Source organism: Spea bombifrons, chromosome 6, assembly GCF_027358695.1.
Source record: "Spea bombifrons isolate aSpeBom1 chromosome 6, aSpeBom1.2.pri, whole genome shotgun sequence".
Taxonomy (NCBI): domain Eukaryota; kingdom Metazoa; phylum Chordata; class Amphibia; order Anura; family Pelobatidae; genus Spea; species Spea bombifrons.
Genome location: NC_071092.1, coordinates 18,468,271 through 18,488,064, shown reverse-complemented (window position 1 = coordinate 18,488,064; position 19,794 = coordinate 18,468,271). Strand labels below are relative to the sequence as shown.

Below are 19,794 nucleotides of genomic sequence, written 5' to 3'. Positions count from 1 at the left end.
TGAGCGGTTGGGGGTTAAGTAGTACCCCAGACTCCGCCAACAAATACGGCCATTGTCATAGCCTCTAACTTGTGTACGGCGTCTGGGAGATTAGTGTGATGAACGAGAATAGAGAGACTGCCGAAACGCCTACCTACAAGTTCTGAGGTGTGCCATGATCTTGATAGACGGTACGCCAAAAGGTAAGCATTGCAAATATTCCAAAACTGCAACAAGGTGATCAGTCAACAAGTTTAGAAAAAGCTATACCCATTTCCACCTGCGGATCTGGGATGTATCTAGCATAACACCCGGAGCTCCATCTACCAAGATGCTTGATGACGTGTTGTGTGTTCTTGCCACAGGCATCCTCCCACCTTTGTAATCAAAGTCTGTCACGTCTTTCTGACTTGTATGCCTAGACTCTCCGTTTTTAATTGATCCATTCAGTCCACATGGATCGGGTCGGCATACCGGGCCCTCGCACGTACATTTCCCCTAGGTAGCTGCATGTCCAGCTTGTTACCGTACGGTCGTGGGGGTCCCACCTCATTCTAGGCTCTGTCCATTGTCATAGCCTCAAACTTGTGTACGGAGTCTGGGAGATTAGTGTGATGAATGAGAATAGTGAGACTGCCGAAACGCCTACCTACAAGTTCTGGGGTGTGCCATGATCTTGATAGACGTTACGCCAAAAAGAGGCCAAAAGGTAAGCATTGCAAATATTCAAAACTGCAACAAGGTGATCAGTCAACACGTTTAGAAAAAGCTATACCCATTTCCACCTGCGGATCTGGGATGTATCTAGCATAACACTCGGAGCTCCATCTGCCAAGATGCTGGATGACGTGGGCAGGCACCCCATTCTTAGAAGCAGCGCCTATACGGAAGGAGTGAGCCGAGAAACTTAGGGTCACAGCCTAAATTAGCCAATAGGATACGTACATGCGTAATAAACTGTATGGTGGTAAAGGGTCTCATCGGGAAAGGAAGCAGAGGACTATCTGGTGGTTTGTCCGCTAAAGCGGATAACAGTAGGTCCAGAATTGCCACTGGACACCATTGATTCTGTGTAGCAAAAATCTTAATGAACACACCCAGTGCTGTCTGACGTGTCTTGCAACATCATAAATGCAAGTGGTAACTCTGCAGCTGTCTGGTTAAATAGTTTCCTCAGCACGAGTAAGAAAACTCACTGGGCCGCAGGAAACCATAAAAGGCCAAAAAATATGGCAGCCCTGAGTACCAAGCTCTGCAGTACCCCAAACTGAGAACTGCTGAGCAAGGAAGCCATACCTAGAACCAGGGTACCAGATGTAGGCAACCTCATGCGCTATGGGTGTTGTAGTTTTTTCAACCCATCGAGCGCCGCTTTTTTTGGCCTAGAACCAAACAACGAAGAAATGTCGGGGTCGGCAATAGACCTAAAGTGCTGTATCCCCACTAGATGCAGTCTAATGGTACTATAGGACAGGTTAAGGTCCGTGGGACAATAAGATATGAAGGCTAGTATATACACCGCGTGTCACTAGAGTCCTGGCTGGGATATAAATCCTGGAATATGGAGGTATTCCAGGCCGTGGTACAAGCCTTAGTAATATGGGACAGGGAGCTGTAGAGAAGGTAAAGGGCGTTGTCCATATGCACTTTCAATCCATGTTGAGCTGGGAGAAGAGCTGAGACAGAGACGTGGGGCGCAGGTACAGGCTCGGGCCCACTGGCAGGTAAGCCCACTGGCAGGTTCAGGTACAGGTCCAGGTAAGCCCACTGGCAGGGCGGACGGGAAGGGAGTAATACCGGGCCAGGAACTTGTACAGGGTCATGCACGGGAACAGGCTCAGGCACAACTTCGGGTACAGGAAGAGGCTCAGAGCAAAGTAGTCCTTCAGCATCAATGCCAAGGCCCTGACTTGAAGGGCAGGGCAGGTCTTATAAAGGCAGGGCTTCACTCAGGCAATAAGGTGCAGCTGTACCTGATAATGAGCTTCTGAGCACTCCAGAGGGAGGAGGGTGGCCACTAGAGATAGCAGATGAAACTACCACATGTATGATTAAGACATAGTTCAGGCAGCAAATAGTAGACCCTGACAGTATTAAAAGAAAACTCCTTTTAAGCGGTATTTATTGGAGAAGTTACCTCGAACGACTCCAATGGGGTTAATCCTCCAAACATGAAACGGAGGCTCCTTGAAAGGCCCTATAATGAACCCCTTTCCAATTCCGTGCGAAGCAACTCTGACACGAGCCGGGGGTTTGCCGCTGCTGAGAGGAGATTATGGCCTCCAAACGAGGACTGGGGAAGGGCGATATGACCCGTATGAAAACCTGAAGTGAAACCTGTGATTAAAAAAAAAAAAAAAAAAAAGCACGTAGCTGCTGAGATGGGTGACCCTACAGATACGTAGCTAACTGGTCCACATTGATGAGGCTCAGTTAGCTGTGCTGCTGCTTAATAGTACAGGCAGTTTCAGGGTGTGCCCTATAGCAAATGAAACAAATGCGAAGCAAGTGACTGCGCATAAAGCGGGGCCTTAATCCCAGCAAAGTGTCTACAAAACAGCTCCATATCAAGCACAGCCCAATTAGTAGTGCACCGGAACTGGGAGGGAGCCTCCGCTGCTTCAGCCGAAAAAGAACGGTGATAGTCATAAAAACATGAACCCCCGTACGTGTAACCCAGATCTACCACATTGTACAAATAGAGGTCCAGCTCTTCTCTCCTATCCGGACGCACCAAGCAGATCATATCCCTAAGCTTTTTTAGACTAAACGCCAGCACAAACCTAGATATTGAGAGTTTCCTGTTCAACCTGAGATCCTTAGAGTTAAGAACCACTGACACATCCCCGCAAGCATACGACTAATTGTCAGCGACACCATGCGTGGTGATCAAAAAAGAGAAGCAAGGTTAACATCTTTGCCTTCCAAGATATCCCTCCTAATACTAGCCGACACATAATGACAGCAGGGTTAGTGGGGCCCGTACCTAAAGGCGGAAGGGCTGCCGGCTGTTGGCTAGGACCAGGCTGCGCGACACGGGTGGCCAGTATATGACTACCGGTGTTCATTCTCTCCAAAGTTGTTGAAGCTGAAGCATAGAGGTAGAGAGAATTCAACACTCAATGAATCTGGACTAGCGAGGTATTAACGGACTGCAGAGACACAGCTTCCGAGGTTGAGGCTTGTGCCGCAGTGGGAAACAAAAGTTCAAATAGTTCAGCCTTCCTGGTCGTGGCTGGGTAAGCTATCCCCCGTTTCTGTAACTCTCCTGCAAGCTTGGGAATAGTCCAGGCCCGAAGGACTCATTGCTACCCCTGTCAGACCCTCGGGAATGGAGTCCAAATCTTGAAGGTCCGAGACACTGGACATGATGGCTGGAAGAAAAAAAAAAAAAGTTTAAGGCTAGGTTTCCACTTGGGTTTTTGTCCGGCGTTTTTTTTCTTGATGAAAAACGCCAGGAAAACTGCCAAGAAAACTGCCACTGCATTTGCCTGCGTTTTGGCGTTTTTTCTGGCGTTTTAGCCTTTCTGTGGAAATTGCTTTTTTTGACCTTAGGCAGTTTTTCCAGCCTTTACAAGTTAGAAGTTTCACCCAGCTAAAAGGGATTAGGATAAATGGCAAGTATCTGCCCTCTCCTGATGTCATTTACTTGGTAGAGTTCTACGCCCCGGCGGACCCTTTTGTCTCTTTTCTGTGGTTTGTAAGGCATGCTTTATTTCGAATGTCTGCTCCTCTGGGAAGATTGGCCCCAAATGATGGTGCAAATTGTTTACTGTTGCTTTTGGCACGCAGGATCCAGTTCATGCGTCGGGTATGTTTGTTTGTAACGGCATGTTTGTTCCAAATGGTGTAAAATTCAATATGAACCAGTCCAGGACTTTGTTCTGTGTGAAACTGTTTGGTTTCAGCCTATTTCTCGTAGGACACACAGATACTGGGTCCATCCTCTGCATTGTAACTGTGGAAAAAACGCCATAAAAAACGCCAAGACAATAAACCCACATGGCTTTTTCATGGCGTTTCTCTCCCATAGACTTCTATTGGAGAAAAACACCATGATTTCCTTGCAAAAAAACGCCAGAGTGTCAACATGCTGCGATTTTGAAAAACTGCCACAGAGCCCAAAAAAGCAGAAAAACGCCAAAGAGGACTGAAAAAACGCCAGACAGAAAAACGCCAAGTGGAAATGGCATTTTGCGATTTCCTATTGAAGAACAGCTAACATCTGGCTGCAGCCGTTTTTCACTAAAAAACGCCAGGTGGCGCTATTGGCGTTTTTAGCAAAAAAAAAACAAGTGGAAATCTAGCCTCACTGCGGTCACTATGAGAAAATACAGTAGCGGAGAAGAGGGAGGGAGTGAAGACCACCTCGACAGAGCCTAGAATGAGGTGGGACCCCCACGACCGTACGGTAACAAGCTGGACATGCAGCTACCTAGGGGAAATGTACGTGCGAGGGCCCGGTATGCCGACCCGATCCATGTGGACTGAATTTGATTACAAAGGCGGAGGATGCCTGTGGCGAGAACAGCCTAATAATAACCTCGGCCTAGTTTGGTTCAAGTGGACGAGTATTGCACGTGTGACATATGTAGTACGGGCGAGTAGACTGAACGCCAGTCAATTAAAAAATGAAGAAACCGTACAATATAGCAGCCCCCCCCCCCCAGGAACCTAAAACATAAAATATCTATGCAGATATATGTGCCAAAGTACACAACCCCTCAGGACCAGCGGTGAAGCATACTTCCCATGTAAAGCAATAAATTTGGATGGGTAGCAGAAGTTGGAGCACCAAGGGTTGAAAGCCATACTAACACTAAATCAGCAGCCAATCCGACAAAGAGTGGACAAACCGGCGTTTGTCCGTTTACCTGGTAGCTGAAAGAGGTATTGAGCGAAGCAACGTGAAGGATACCGGAACAACGCTAACAGAGCTGACTGTGTACTTGGCCGCCCGCTAAAACTTCAGGCTGCTACTCAGGAAAAGCGTGACCTTGACTCAACGCATAGCACCTGAGGGCGAGCGGTAAGGTGTTTAGTACCCCAGACTCCGCCCACAAATACGGCCATTGCCATAGCCTCTAAACACACATTTTATATATTATGTAACCCTTTTTTTACCTTGCTCTGCTGCCAGGCTGGTAGTTACATATTTCAGTGACGCTGGTGACAGGAAACCTGAGCCTCCGCAATTGCTGGGAGATCGGGACATCTTCTTTCTTTATGCAGTGCCTCCACTCAGTGATTTGTACTATGTTGAGTAGGGGAACCCACCCACTGAGAAATGGCCCCTTTCACACAAGAAAATAACACACAACTGAAATGCTAATTATTTATAGAATATATTAAAATAAACAGGTATTATAATATAAGGACCCAGCTGCTGTGCCTATGCAGTTCAGTTCTAGCAGTGGGTGCACAGTCCTGAGAATATATATATAACACAGATAACTGCCAACAGCCGCTCCCCCACCCCAAATGTAGGTGTTCTTCCCACCCAGATGTCCCAGTGTTGGTGCACTGTTGGGGCCCTTGATGCAGGTAGCGCTACCCGGGGAGAAAAGTATATATATGTTGATATATATTAGTTAAGTACCTCTCCTTAGTGTCTTCAGGCAGCTCTGGGATGCTGCCCCTTTAACCTCCTGGCTGAGAGTATAACTGTCTTCCCACACAGATGTCTGTCTGCAGCTCTGCTTTCACCTCACTGGTACAGGATGCAGGACTTGGACGCTCTGGGTACTTGCAGTCTCTCACTCTCACTCAGGAAGCATACAGCACCATGCTGTATTCTCTGCACACTTCTACTTCAATGTACTGCTTGGATGTCAGCAGTACACACACTAAAGGCAGCAGGGAGGACAGTCTGTCTCTCTTCCTCCTTCACTCCCCTGCTTAGCTCTGCTCTTCCAGAAGTTTCTTCCTAGACCCTCTCCTCTGATAGGCTGAGAAACACTCCCTAGCTTAGGAAAACTGACATATGTCCCATAGAGATACTGATTGGCTCAGAGGAGACAAGTAACCTGGTGCTGGAAGGAAAGGTCAGTATCCATGACAACCCAGCTGTAATGTTATTAGACAAAATAACTGCACTGGGTTACACCTATATATCTATCTATCTATCTATCTATCTATCTATTATAGTATTTGCTCGATTATAAGACAAGGTTTTTTTCAGAGCAAATGCTCTGAAAAATACCCCTCTTCTTATAAATCAGACCTCAAATAGGTCTGACTATGAGACGACTAAGATAGAGATCCCCCGCAGCTGCAGGGGACCTGGATCCTCCTGTCTCCCCCCCCCCCGCCCCACTTACCGGTGCTTCTGAGTCCCCGGTGTGCAGCCGGGGTAGCGGAAGGAGGTGTGGCTAGTAGCAGGGGTTGTCTGCGTCCAGACCTTCCCCGGCTGTCAGATATCAGCGTTCCCCACACCGGTGCGGGGAATTCTCTGACAGTCAGGGAAGGTCTGCGCGATGGACGCAGACAACCCCCGCTGCTAGCCACACCTCCTTCCGGCTGCAGTGCAAGTTCTCTACACGAATCGCGTAGAGCTCTACACGCTGCCCCGGCTGCATGACAGGGGACTCTGGTGTAAGTTTGGAGGAGGGAGGGGGAGGGAGTGTTAAACGGGGGGCATAAGGCATTTCTGGAGGCAGAGTGCTCTGTGAAATGCCTTTTAACCCCCTTAATGCCACTGCCTCCAGAAATGCCTTTTTAACTCTCTATACGCCACTCTGCCTCCTGAAATGCCTTAAACCTCCCTATATGCCACTCTGCCCCATAATATGCCTTTTAACCCCTAAATGCCAGAGTGGCATATAGGCGTATAAGGCATTTCTGGAGGCAGAGTGGCACATAGGGGGTCAAAAGGCATATCATGGGGCACAGTGGCATATAGGGGGTATAAGGCATTTCTGGGGCAGATGTGCATAACGGGGGGGGGGCAGGTTGGAAAATAGAAGGAAATAAATCAAAATATTTTAGCTTTTATTAAAAAAAAAAAATAGTTTACATGAATCAACATTTACTGGTAAAACTTTTTTCCAATAGGGTTGTCTTATATTCAGGCTTTGTTTTTTCCTAAATTAATATTCAGATTTGGGGGGGTCATCTTATAATCGAGCAAATGCGGTATATATTATATATATATATACACACACATCGTATTTGTTCGATTATAAGACGACCCTGATTATAAGACGACCCCCCAAAATCAAAATATTAATTTAGGAAAAAAACAAAAAGCCTGAATATAAGACAACCCTATAGGAAAAAAGTTTTACTAGTAAATATTAATTCATGTAGGGCTGCAACCAACGATTATTTTCATAATCGATTAGTTGGCCGATTAGTTGGCCACACATGCCACGCTGCCACCCACACATATCACTCCACGCTGCCTCCCACGTATGCCACTGTGCCCGATATGCCTTATACCCCTGATACACCACTCCATCCTCCCCAGACATGCCACACTGCCCTCCCCACATATGCCTTATATACCGTATATGCCTCATACCCCCATATATGCCACTCCATCCTCCCCAGATATGCCTTATACCCCCCAGATACCTCATAGTCCCCTCATAGAGTCACAGACCCGTTCACAGCACACTGACACCATACTTTTATAAATAAGTACTGGGTTAATCTTCACTGCCCCCAGGATTTAGATTCCCCTTGGTCTGCCCCCCTTTACCTCTAACTGCGCCTTAAGTTAACTTTATTAAATTAATCAAGTTAACACTCAGTCCTCATCATTAAATTAACCCTAAACAACCCATTAACCATAACTACCCGTAAATTAACTCTAAATACCCCATCAAACACAACTACCCTAAATTAACCCTAAACAGCCCATTAACCACAGCATCCCCTAAATTAACCCTAAACACCCCATTAAGCACAACTGCCTCAAATTAACCCCAAACACCCCATTAACCAAAGCTGCTCCTATATTAACCCTAAACACCCCATTAACCATAGCTGCCCCTAAATTAACCTGAGACACCCTATTAACCATAACTGCCCCTAAATTAATCCTAAACACCCCATTAAGCACAACTGCCTCAAATTAACCCCAAACACCCCATTAACCAAAGCTGCTCCTATATTAACCCTAAACACCCCATTAACCATAGCTGCCCCTAAATTAACCTGAGACACCCCATTAACCATAGCTGCCCATAAACATTCCATTAACCATAACTGCCCCTAAATTAACCCCCACCTCCCCTAACTTTCATCAGCCCAAATATTAATTTTATACTTACTTAGATGAGTGTCACAGCCATGTGGTTCTGGCTGTCTGGGAGAGGGAAGGGGCGGGGCCAGTTGTCACAGTGATTACAGGGAGGGACTGGTAGGTAGGAGCTGCAGCTGTGAGTCAGACTAAACGGATTATATAACGAGGGGTATTTTTCAGAGCGTTTGCTCTGAAAAAAACCCTCATTTTTTCATAACCCCCTATTTGCCACTCTGTCCCATGATGTGGGACCCTCATTTTTTCATAACCCCCTATATGCCACTCTGCCTCCAGAAATGTCTTATACCCTCCTATATGCCACTGTGCCCCATGATATGCCTTTTAACCCCCTATATGCCCCATGATATGCCTTATACCCCTATATGCCACTCTGGCATATAGGGGGTTAAAAGGCATTTCATGGGGCTGAGTGGCATATAGGGGGTTAAATGCATTTCTGGAGGTATATATTTATATATAACTGCTAACAGCAATCACACTCCTATCAAGTCAAGGCAGCCAGTACATGCTGGAACCTGTGGATGATAGTAGTGTGATTACAGCCTCCCTATGCCATGCTACCACCCCCCTTACACATCCATGCCATCACACACACACACTCATTCACAAACATTTAAATACTCATTCATTCCATACTTGTGCAAAAACCCTCCCCCACCCCCTTACCTGAACTGCAGATCTCCCACTCGCAGACTTCTGCAGGGGTCCGGCTGTGCGAGCAACTTCTCTGGCCCCGCCCCCAGAGGAAGGAGGCGGGAGGCAGAGTTATGTGAGGACTGTGCTAGCTTCCTGTTCTCCTGGACGCTGCTCGCGTGAAGGCCATTAGAGTACAGTGAAATCATTGTCATGTTCAAGAAACCAGTTTGAGATGATGTGAGCTTTGTGACATGGTGCATTATCCTGCTGGAAGTAGCCATCAGAAGATGGGTACACTGTGGTCATAAAGGGATGGACATGGTCAGCAACAATACTGAGGTCCCCCTCCACGCTCCCAAGAATACAATTACTCCCTCCGTTCCCACACCCAAAAAATATTTGCCACACTGACTGCTGATTAGGGAAAGACTGTGAGAAGCAGTGCAATCTTCCCTCCTTCTGACTCTACTATAACATTGAGAGGTTCTCTCCCCCTTAATCATCTCCAGAGTCCCTTTGTCCCCTCATTCACTTACTCCCTGTAGTTCAGGTATAAATAAAATAAACACCACATGTTGATCAACTGAAGACATACAAATCCTATTTTTGAAGCTATACGATAACAATGTATGGATACATAGCATAGAAGGATCAACAGAACACATTAACTCAGCATTGCAGATATAGATCACATGTAAAGGCAGCATTGAAAGTACAGATCAAATAAACACATAGAAACAGCACTGCAGGTATTGATCAACTGAATAAGACATATAAACCATGTATTTGCAGGTATACATAAATCCTACATGGGGACATAACATAGCATATTTAGATCAACAGACAAACCCAGCACTAAAGATCATAGGTTGCACACCCAAAAGTCCTACCCTGGTATCCACAATGCCAACATGGAACCTAACCAGCACCAAAATGACACACATAGGACTTACCAACTATGTCAAACTAGGGTGACCATATTTTTTTCTGCCATTCAGGGACACACTATGAAGCAGATGAGATTACACAAACAGGTATATATATATATATATATATATATATATATATATATATATATATATATATATATATATATATATAACCAAAGAAAAAATGGGCACTCACGGGTCTTTGCAGTAAAGTGCATTAAGCACAATTTTATTTCAACCAGCACAGCCAACGTTTCGGACCACCTCCGGTCCTTTCTCAAGGCCTTGAGCACCTGGGCAAATAAAAGCCTGTGTATATTAATAAATTCTCTGAGGGTGCAGCCGCTCCCTTTGGTTTGTGTATATGTATATGTATATATATATATATATATATATATATATATATTGTGAGGTAGGTCTGGGATCGCCCCTCGCTGAGGACAAGGGGACACAGCAACAAAAGAAAAACCTTGCCTGTCCAGCACTTACTATACAAAGGATGTCCCTCACTACCAGCTGGAGAGCTTCTCTCTGCCAACTTAACAATAATAAGTCCAGCAACCTTTACTCACATGTCTCTTCCACAGACAGCTACCTGCGCTCCTGGCTTCCCTTTTATATCCACCCTCTCATTCACCTAAATTAATCACCTAGCAGGTGGAAGACTCAGGTGTTACTTCACATAGGAAAGGAATCTAGGAGAAACATACCTCCCTTCCACCACCAATCCTACATGAATGTCACAATATATTAGGGCTGCAACTAACGATTATTTTAATAATCGATTAGTTGGCCGATTATTTTTTCGATTAATCGATTAATCGGATAAAAAAAATGAATGTAAATTTTTCATTTATTTAAAATAATTTACTAAACAAATTATGTTAAATACAAACAGCAGAATAAAAAAACTTTGATAATACATTTCTTGTCTTTATTTCCCAACCAGCCCCCAATATATGCACATTTGAGCCCAGGCTTGCTACGCTGCCTCCCAGACATGCCATGCTGCCCCCCCACATATGCCACGCTGCCTACCACAGCACTCCACGCTGCCTCCCACATCTGCCACTCCACGCTGCCTCCCACATATGCCACGCTGCCTACCACAGCACTCCACGCTGCCTCCCACATCTGCCACTCCACGCTGCCTCCCACATATGCCACTCCACGCTGCCTCCCACATCTGCCACTCCACTCTACCCCCCACATGCCACTGTGCCTGATACGCCTTATACCCCCTGAAACACCACTCCATCCTCCCCAGACATGCCACCATGCCCTCCCCACATATGCCACGCCATGCTGCCTCCCACATCTGCCACTCCACAATGCCTCCCACATATGCCACGCTGCCTCCCACATCTGCCACTCCACGCTGCCTCCCACATCTGCCACTGTGCCTGATACGCCTTATATCCCCTGATACCCCACTCCATCCTCCCCAGACATGCCACCCTGCCTCCCAGACATGCCACTTCTCTACCCCCAGATATGCCACTCTACCCCCAGATATGCCTTATACACCCTGATACACCACTCCGTCCTCCCCAGACATGCCACACTACCCTCCCCACATATGCCTTATATACTGTATATGCCTTATACCCCCAGATATGTCACTTCACTGCCACCGCTCACTCTGGATCACCCCGAAACCAGTGATTTGGGGTCATGCAGGCATTGCTGTGCTTGATGGCCAGACTTTCTGGGCAGGGTATTGTTGTGATAATGCAATTATGCTCCTTATCTGATTCTGTGGTGTATAAAAGGCTGTCTGTTTTCCAATAAAGTGTGTTCTGTTCTCACCTTAACATTAGTTCTGTCTGATGTTTGGGGTGGGCTGCTATAATAACTCCTGTCAGTAGTTATGTCCTTGTCAGTATCAGAGATCCATAAGCTACACTACGGCTAGCTATAGCGCCATTGCGACTCCAGTATGGTCGTGTTCCTCTTCCTATTTAAACAGTGCTAGTCTTGCCTGGTGCTTAAGGGGTAATAGCAGGGGTCTCGGAAAAGGAAGTGAGTTTTGGCGGGCGTTCCCAGCCAGGGAACAGGTTGTCCCCTCACAAATACTTTCCTAACATTAATATCTGAGGAAAGAGATTTAGTGGTCGGTAAGTAGACAATGCGATACAGCAATAGAGCAATAAGAAATGCTAGTAGAATGCTTGGTTCTATAAGGAGAGGAATCGGCAGTAGAAAGAGGTAAGTGCTTATGCTGTTGTAGAGAGTAGTGGTGAGACCTGGTGGTGTATTTTGTATAGTACTTGAAACCGTATCTCCAGAAGTACATGGATACTTTGAAGAAAGTTCAGAGAAGGGCTACTGAAATAGTTTATGGATTACAGGATAAAATGTACCAGTAAAGGTTAAAGGCTCTTAACACATGTACACTGGAAGAAAGACAAGGGGGGGGGCAATGTTAGAAACATATAAATACTTAAAGGGAATCAACATGATAAAGTAAGTCTGCAAAAACATATATAGGTGACCGCGCCCCTCACACCAAGTGAGTATAAATAATTCAAATAATACCAATTCAATGTAGCTTCAAGGAAATCCGAGCAGTATGCAAAATTCAATCATAGAACAAAGAGAAAAGAAAAAAAAAATCATAGTGTAGTTCATCAAAATAATTGTATATATATATATATATATATATATATATATATATCTAACAGGCAAATTGGACCCTTACATTTGGTGGGGCTTATTCAAGCCCATAAATCGCGTAGGGGGGTGAGCGGGAGGGATTGTTCATCTCCCGAATAGATTTCACTCTCCACCGTGGAATTTTTCAAAACTTCGTGATCTCAGAAAGAGAGCAAGAAATCGAGGTAACTACTCCCAAGCACAGATCCGGAGGCGAGGATGATATAAAGGTGAATACTTTAATATATAAAATAAATAAATAATCGGACTAGCGGCAGTTTTCAAAATCACGGCGTCCCGCGTTCATCCACTGCTGCACAACCGAATGTATAGCCGCAAATAAAAATCACGTCCTCCTTCTCCTCTGTCACAACGTGCAACGTACGACGCGTTTCGTGCTATACTTCCTCAGGTACATTGGTAGATCCCTTTTTGTGCTCCTTTACATCAGTAGTAAATTGTCCACATAGATTTGTCAATTGTCCATAATTGGGTTCTTCATTATAATTAAAGTATATGCATATAATAAATTAATTAAACAATCCTTAATTATGTTTGAAACAGTTCATAATTGTATTTTAGAATGTAGGTCTTTATCATTAATACTATAAGGGAATAAATTAGTTAATATACATTATCATAAATAGTAAATCTGTAAGATAACTATATAATAGATCAGAATCATTTTATTTATACACTAGATAAAATAATTTATTTAAAATACATAATACATAATAAAATACATAAAGGGTCCAATTAGCCTGTTAGATATATATATATATATATATACAATTATTTTGATGAACTACACAATTATGTTTTTTTCTTTTTTTCTTTTCTCTTTGTTCTATGATTGAATTTTACATACTGCTCGGATTTCCTTGAAGCTACATTGAATTGGGATTATTTGCATTATTTATACTCACTTGGTGTGAGGGGCGCGGTCACCTATATATGTTTTTGCAGTTTTTCTTTAACAAAGTGGAGTTTTGTTCTGAGGTGTACCAGCAGCACATTCACATTTACTTATTACGTGTTTTTTGCTTATATAATTGTATTGTATATTATTTATATAATTTTTTTGTGCGCTACTCCGTTTTTTATGATAAAGTAAGTGTTCATTTGAAAGAAGAAATACCACTACAACAAAAGGACATACTCTTAAACTAGAGCGGCAAAGGAAATATTACTTTACCAAAAGGGTAGTGGATACATGGAATTGCCGTCAAGCAAACGTGGTAAAGATTACTACAGTGAAGGTGTTTAAGCAAGCATGGCATAGGCATGAGGCTAAGCTAGATACGTTGAATTAAATTACTGGATGCAGTTTTGCCTTGAGGACTTAAATGAACAAGTATTGTAAAATAGTAACATAGTAACATAGTTCATAAGGTTGAAAAAAGACCAAAGTCCATCAAGTTCAACCTATATACATATTGTGTCCCTACCGTGTTGATCCAGAGGAAGGCAAAAAACCCTTATGAAGCAGATGCCAATTGCCCCATACCAGGGGGAAAATTCCTTCCCGACTCCAAATATGGCAATCAGAATAAATCCCTGGATCAACGTTCTGTCCCTATTAATCTACTATCCATAACTTGTGATATTATTGCTTTCAAGAAACACGTCCAGGCTCCTTTTAAACTCTTTTATTGAGTTTACCATTACCACTTCCTCTGGCAGAGAGTTCCATAGTCTCACCGCTCTTACTGTAAAGAACCCCCGTCTGTGCTGGTGTAGAAACCTTCTTTCCTCCAGCCGTAGAGGATGTCCCCTTGTTATAGATACAGTCCTGGGTATAAATAGGTCCTGGGAGTGATCTCTGTACTGCCCCCTTATATATTTATACATAGTTATAAAGTCCCCCCTAAGCCGTCTTTTCTCCAAACTAAATAACCCTAATTCTGATAATCTTTCTGGGTACTGCAGTCCTTCCATTCCCCTTATTACTCTGGTTGCCCGTCTTTGAACCCTCTCCAGTTCCACTATATCTTTCTTGTACACTGGTGCCCAGTACTGTACACAGTATTCCATGTGTGGTCTGACTAGTGACTTGTACAATGGTAGAATTATTTCCTTGTCATGGGCATCCATGCCCCTTTTGATGCACCCCATGATTTTATTTGCCTTAGCAGCAGCTGCCCGACACTGGTCGCTACAGGTAAATTTACTGTTAACCAAGACTCCTAAGTCCTTTTCCATGTCAGTCGTCCCCAGTGTTTTCCCATTTAATACATATTCCCAGCCTGGATTTTTCTTCCCCATGTGCATAACCTTACATTTATCAGTGTTGAACCTCATCTGCCACATCCCAGCCCAAGCCTCCAACCTATGCAGATCCATTTGTAATCGTGCACTGTCCTCTATTGTGTTAACCACGCTACAGAGCTTAGTATCGTCTGCAAAGATTGATACTTTACTATACAATCCCTCTACAAGGTCATTAATAAATATATTAAAAAGAATAGGACCCAAAACTGACCCCTGTGGTACCCCACTAGTAACAGTCACCCACTCAGAGTATGTACCATTAATAACCACCCTCTGTTTCCTATCACTGAGCCAGTTACTTACCCACATACACACATTCTCCCCCAGCCCAAGCATTCTGATTTTATGTACCAGCCTTTTATGTGGCACCGTATCAAATGCTTTGGAAAAATCAAGATATACGACATCCAGCGATTCTCCCCGATCCAGTCTTGAGCTCACCTCCTCATAAAAGCTGATCAGGTTAGTTTGACAGGACCGATCCCTTGTAAACCCATGCTGATATGGAGTCATACATTTATTTTCATTGAGATACTCCAAAATAGCATCTCTTAGGAAACCCTCAAACAGTTTACATACAACAGAAGTTAAACTAACAGGCCTATAATTCTATAATTGTTTTCTTGACAGGGGTTGAAATGTTTGTTTTCTTACATTTTGTGTATATCTGCTCCTGGTACCCATCGAACGGCTGAATTAAAAGAGCTTAGGAGGCGATCAACGATCTGTAGTTAACCATTGCAATACCAGAGAAACCTATACTTTAAAAAACCTCCATGTCAGATCACTCTAAAATGTAACTTATAATAAAATGGTTAAGAATCTCATCCAAAATACCAAGTTATTATAGAGGTGCAAAATGAACCCACATTGCAGGGGAGGGCTGGAACCTTTTACCCTTTGGAGCCAGGTAAAGCTGAGTGGCCCAATAACTAATATGGACACTAACTGTAACAGACAGACACCAAAACATTCTCACTACCATAACACCTCACTACTTTACACTTATCACACATCACAACTCTTTTGACATCTGGTCCCTATGTCCTATTTGGGACATCTTTGAGCCCAGCCAATTAAATTTACCCTGTCAAACCATACATTTGCTTCAACTAGAAAATGGGTATTTCAAATGCTAGTATTTTAACTCTATCCATGCCAGGATTTCTGGGAAGATACAGCCCAAATTTTAGGATTTGCTCAGATAAATAAACTTTTTAATATTTTTTATATTTTTGAATTGTTTTAATATTTTGTTGGAACTGAATGGTTCCCTAGATTATTTATTTTTAAACTTTTTTTTTCTTATTTTTTTCTTATTTTTATAAATTTTACATCACATTGTGATTAGTAAGTTAAGCTTCATTAACTTGCATGGCTGAATGCAGGGCTACTGGAGTTCTCAGAAGGGTCTGGACAGACTATCTTGGTTATTTGTTTATTTTTAGTGGTCACTTTCTAAGCTCATTCAATGCCATGATGTGCCAGGTTGTTAACTGACTCTTTTTTGTCACATGCCTATCGTGTCATTGGTGGTTAAGGGGTTAAACAGTAATATCAAGTATTTGATTAGAGTTAGAGAGATTTTAAAATCACTCAAGGGAGCCGGAGGTCTGTTAAAGACCTCCGATACCGCTCCCTCGTGATCCGCACAGCAACTGCTTCTGTGCGCCGGGGTTTGTTGTCAGATCCCGGCGCGCAACACTGAAGCCGCGCCCACCGCCGTCCGTGCCCTCTGAACCGAAAGAAGACAGAAGAAGAGGAGCGAAGAGGAAGAAAAGGAGCTGACTGCTGTAAGAAGAAAAGAGGAAAGGTAGGAAATCATTCAGTGAGAGTGGATTGGTATGTGTGGATTGGTATGTGTGGAATCTGTGGATTGGTATGTGTGGATTGGTAAGTGTGGATTGGTATGTGTGGAATCTGTGGATTGGTAAATGTGGATTGGCAAGTGTGGATTGGTATGTGTGGATTGGTATGTGTGGAATCTGTGGATTGGTATGCGTGGAATCTGTGGATTGGTAAATGTGAATTGGTAAGTGTGGATTGGTATGTGTGGAATCTGTGGATTGGTATGTGTGGATTGGTAAGTGTGGATTGGTATGTGTGGAATCAGTGGATTGGTATGTGTGGAATCTGTGGATTGGTATGTGTGGATTGGTATGTGTGGAATCTGTGGAATGGTAAGTGTGGATTGGTAAATGTGTGAGAGTGATGGGTGTTATGCTGTACCATTTTCAATGTCTTTTTCATTATATAATTATGCTCTAAAGTACATCATAACTCCCACCACTCTATACTGTTCCATACAGTGGCAGAGCTGGTAGACAGAGGCCTTGCACCCCCACCGCAGGACTCCTGAAAGGTAAGTGAACTTCAAAGGGGGGAGAGGGTAGATAGTTAGGAGGGGGTAGATAGGGAGAAGGGAGTGAGACGGGGGGATAGGGTGTAGATAGGGAGAAGGGAGTGAGAAGGGGTAGATAGGGCAGAAGGGGGTGAGAATGGGTAGATAGGGAGAAAGGAGGGTAGCAAGAATATTGAAGTAAAGAGTCAGAATGAGAGAGCAAAAATGAATCGATTAATGTGTGGATGAATTGTGTGAATGAGTGAGAGAATTAATGAATTTGTGAGAATGCATCAATGAATATGTGTAAATAATTTGTGTGAAAGAATAAATTATTGTGTGAATGAAAGTGAATTAGTGAGTGACTGTAAAAGTGTTTGTGTTAATCATAGGTGTATAGTTGATTTGTCAAAAAGGCAAAGATGGTATAAGCAGGGTGCTTATGGGACAAAAATGGCACAGGCAGGGTGTTTATGGGACAAAGATGGCACAGGTAGTGTGTTTATGGGACAAAGATGGCACAGGTAGCGTGTTTATGGGACAAAGATGGCGTACACTCGGCTCTTTGGGAACAATGCTGACTCATGCTGGGCTGTTTGGGGTCAAAGACGGCACGTCCTATGTGTGTGTAATTTGGGTGCTGGTCAGTTTCTATGTGGGCAATGTGGACGCTGTTATTTTTTTGGAGGGTTATTAAAGAAAGCACTATTATATGTTCAGTAAATGTTATTTACACATATTTATTTTACTTATAAGTTATTAATTTATTTTTTCAGATTTCTTGTTGTTTACAGTTGACATACAGTTTACAAATTGGTGCAATAAATATTCTTGCCAACATAATTTTGTAGATGTCTTTACATTGGGGGGGGGGGTTGCCACTTACAGGATCCGCCCTGGGTGCCAAATACTCTAGGTACGCCACTGCCTGTTACATGAAACTACACAATGGATTTACATGAAATTTGCAGGTTTTGAATGTTTTGCCATTCTTATTGCTGCAGTGAAAAGATATGAGGGATTAAAAAAAAATCAAGAAATCAAGCACGCTATCAATAATATTTAAAATCGTGTATTGTATTACATAATATATGACACTCTTTCTATATTCTCTGTTTTCTTCCAGCAAATGAAATATAAAAAAAGGTTGATATGGTTATGTGAATAATGTTAATGTATTAATGCCAGTTAAATGTATACATGTTGAAAAAAAAGATGCAAGAGGAATTGTTCAATCTCCTAGTGACATAATACATCTATCTATGCAGATCCAAAGCTATAACTGATCATGAAATGTTATTTTAACCAATAAACCAACGTTATTAAAATTAGAGCGGCAAATGTAATCAAAAATATGTGATATGAATAAAAATGTTTATACTATGAATTTTAATTTTGTTCTTATATTCAGGGAATATTATTTAGCTTCATTGTTGGTTTATTTTTCTAGAGAAACAAATGTATCTAATCTGCTGCACTAATTTTTCCCCTTTGTCTTGACCATATACATATCTTTTCCTGTAAGTTATTATTAAATTCCTCTGGTCGTCCATTTACAGTTTGTGTGCAATACTCTTCTCACCTGGACACATTTAAGTCATTTGTGGAACTTTGTGTCTTCTCTACAGCAAGCTTGGTAAAGATCCCCACTAGAACCATGAGGGCAGCGACTCCACAGATAATATACACAATCATGTTGGTTTTGTCCTTGCTTGGATCATCTGTTGCATCTTCACCCTGTGAAATAGGATTTCCTGTGTTGGCCCAGTTGGGGGTATCATAGTTGGAACACGTATTTTGATCTAGTCTTCCATGCTTGAATTGGCAACAAAAACGATATCCACACGTCCCACAGCAGTACAGATAGCTGCTAGCATTGCAATTGAATGGTGGATCCCACTGGCCCATAACATCATAATAGCCTCTACATCTGTCCGCTAAAGCTTGTGTTGTTTCTGATGGTACCAAAGCAGTCCCCTGAATTACTTCCTCGGTAAGACCTGACTTTGTGCCTGGTGTCCTGGCTTGTACCCATAATACGTCTTGTAACAGTAGCCAGCAAATTCCAAGGAAGAAGTATCCCTCCATCCACAGGGTTTTCCTAAAATGACTTGCACTCTTAGCATATACCAACTTATTACTATAAAACCTTATTTTACTTCATCCAATCTTCAAGTTGTCATCTTAAAAAAACATAATCCAATAGATAGATGTTTCCTTTTCAATGGGGAGAAATCTTTCATTTTTTTATAAATGCTTAGTCTTCTTTATTTTATAGTTTATACTCTTTCCTTTCTCTTCTAATGTAGTTTCATTCCTGTTCTAATAGCTTCTCTGCAAGTATCACAGCTGCATGAAGTAGTGTTTTTGGGGGATGGGCTATAATGACAGGAATAAGCTTCATCTATTTGGAGGATGACAGAGTATATAGGTCTTATTCTACTGTAAACAAGATGGACTAGAGCCAAAACTAGCAATATGATTGTGATGAAGCTAGCAATGTGGATCAAGGACAACATTGCAATACTATGATCCACTTATTTGTTATATTTATGCCTACAATTACGAAGACATTCTACCAAATGAGTCAGTACGTTCACGAATGTGAAAGGAGTCATAAAGTCATATTAGCTGTTTCTGATGTTATGAAAAATGTTAAACTAAATATTACCAACAAAAAATATTGGCTACGTACTGTGTGTGTGTATATATAT

General features: G+C 42.9%; 1 protein-coding gene across 1 annotated transcript in view; it reads right to left on the bottom strand.

The window, feature by feature from the left end:
• LOC128500059 (protein shisa-9-like) overlaps nt 1–19,168 on the bottom strand; it is a 133,363-nt gene extending 114,195 nt beyond the window's left edge. The window contains exon 1 of the mRNA XM_053469085.1: nt 18,663–19,168. Coding sequence (XP_053325060.1) covers nt 18,663–19,168 — 506 coding nt within the window. The remainder of the gene's footprint in view (nt 1–18,662) is intronic.
• Between the last annotated feature and the right edge of the window lie 626 nt (nt 19,169–19,794).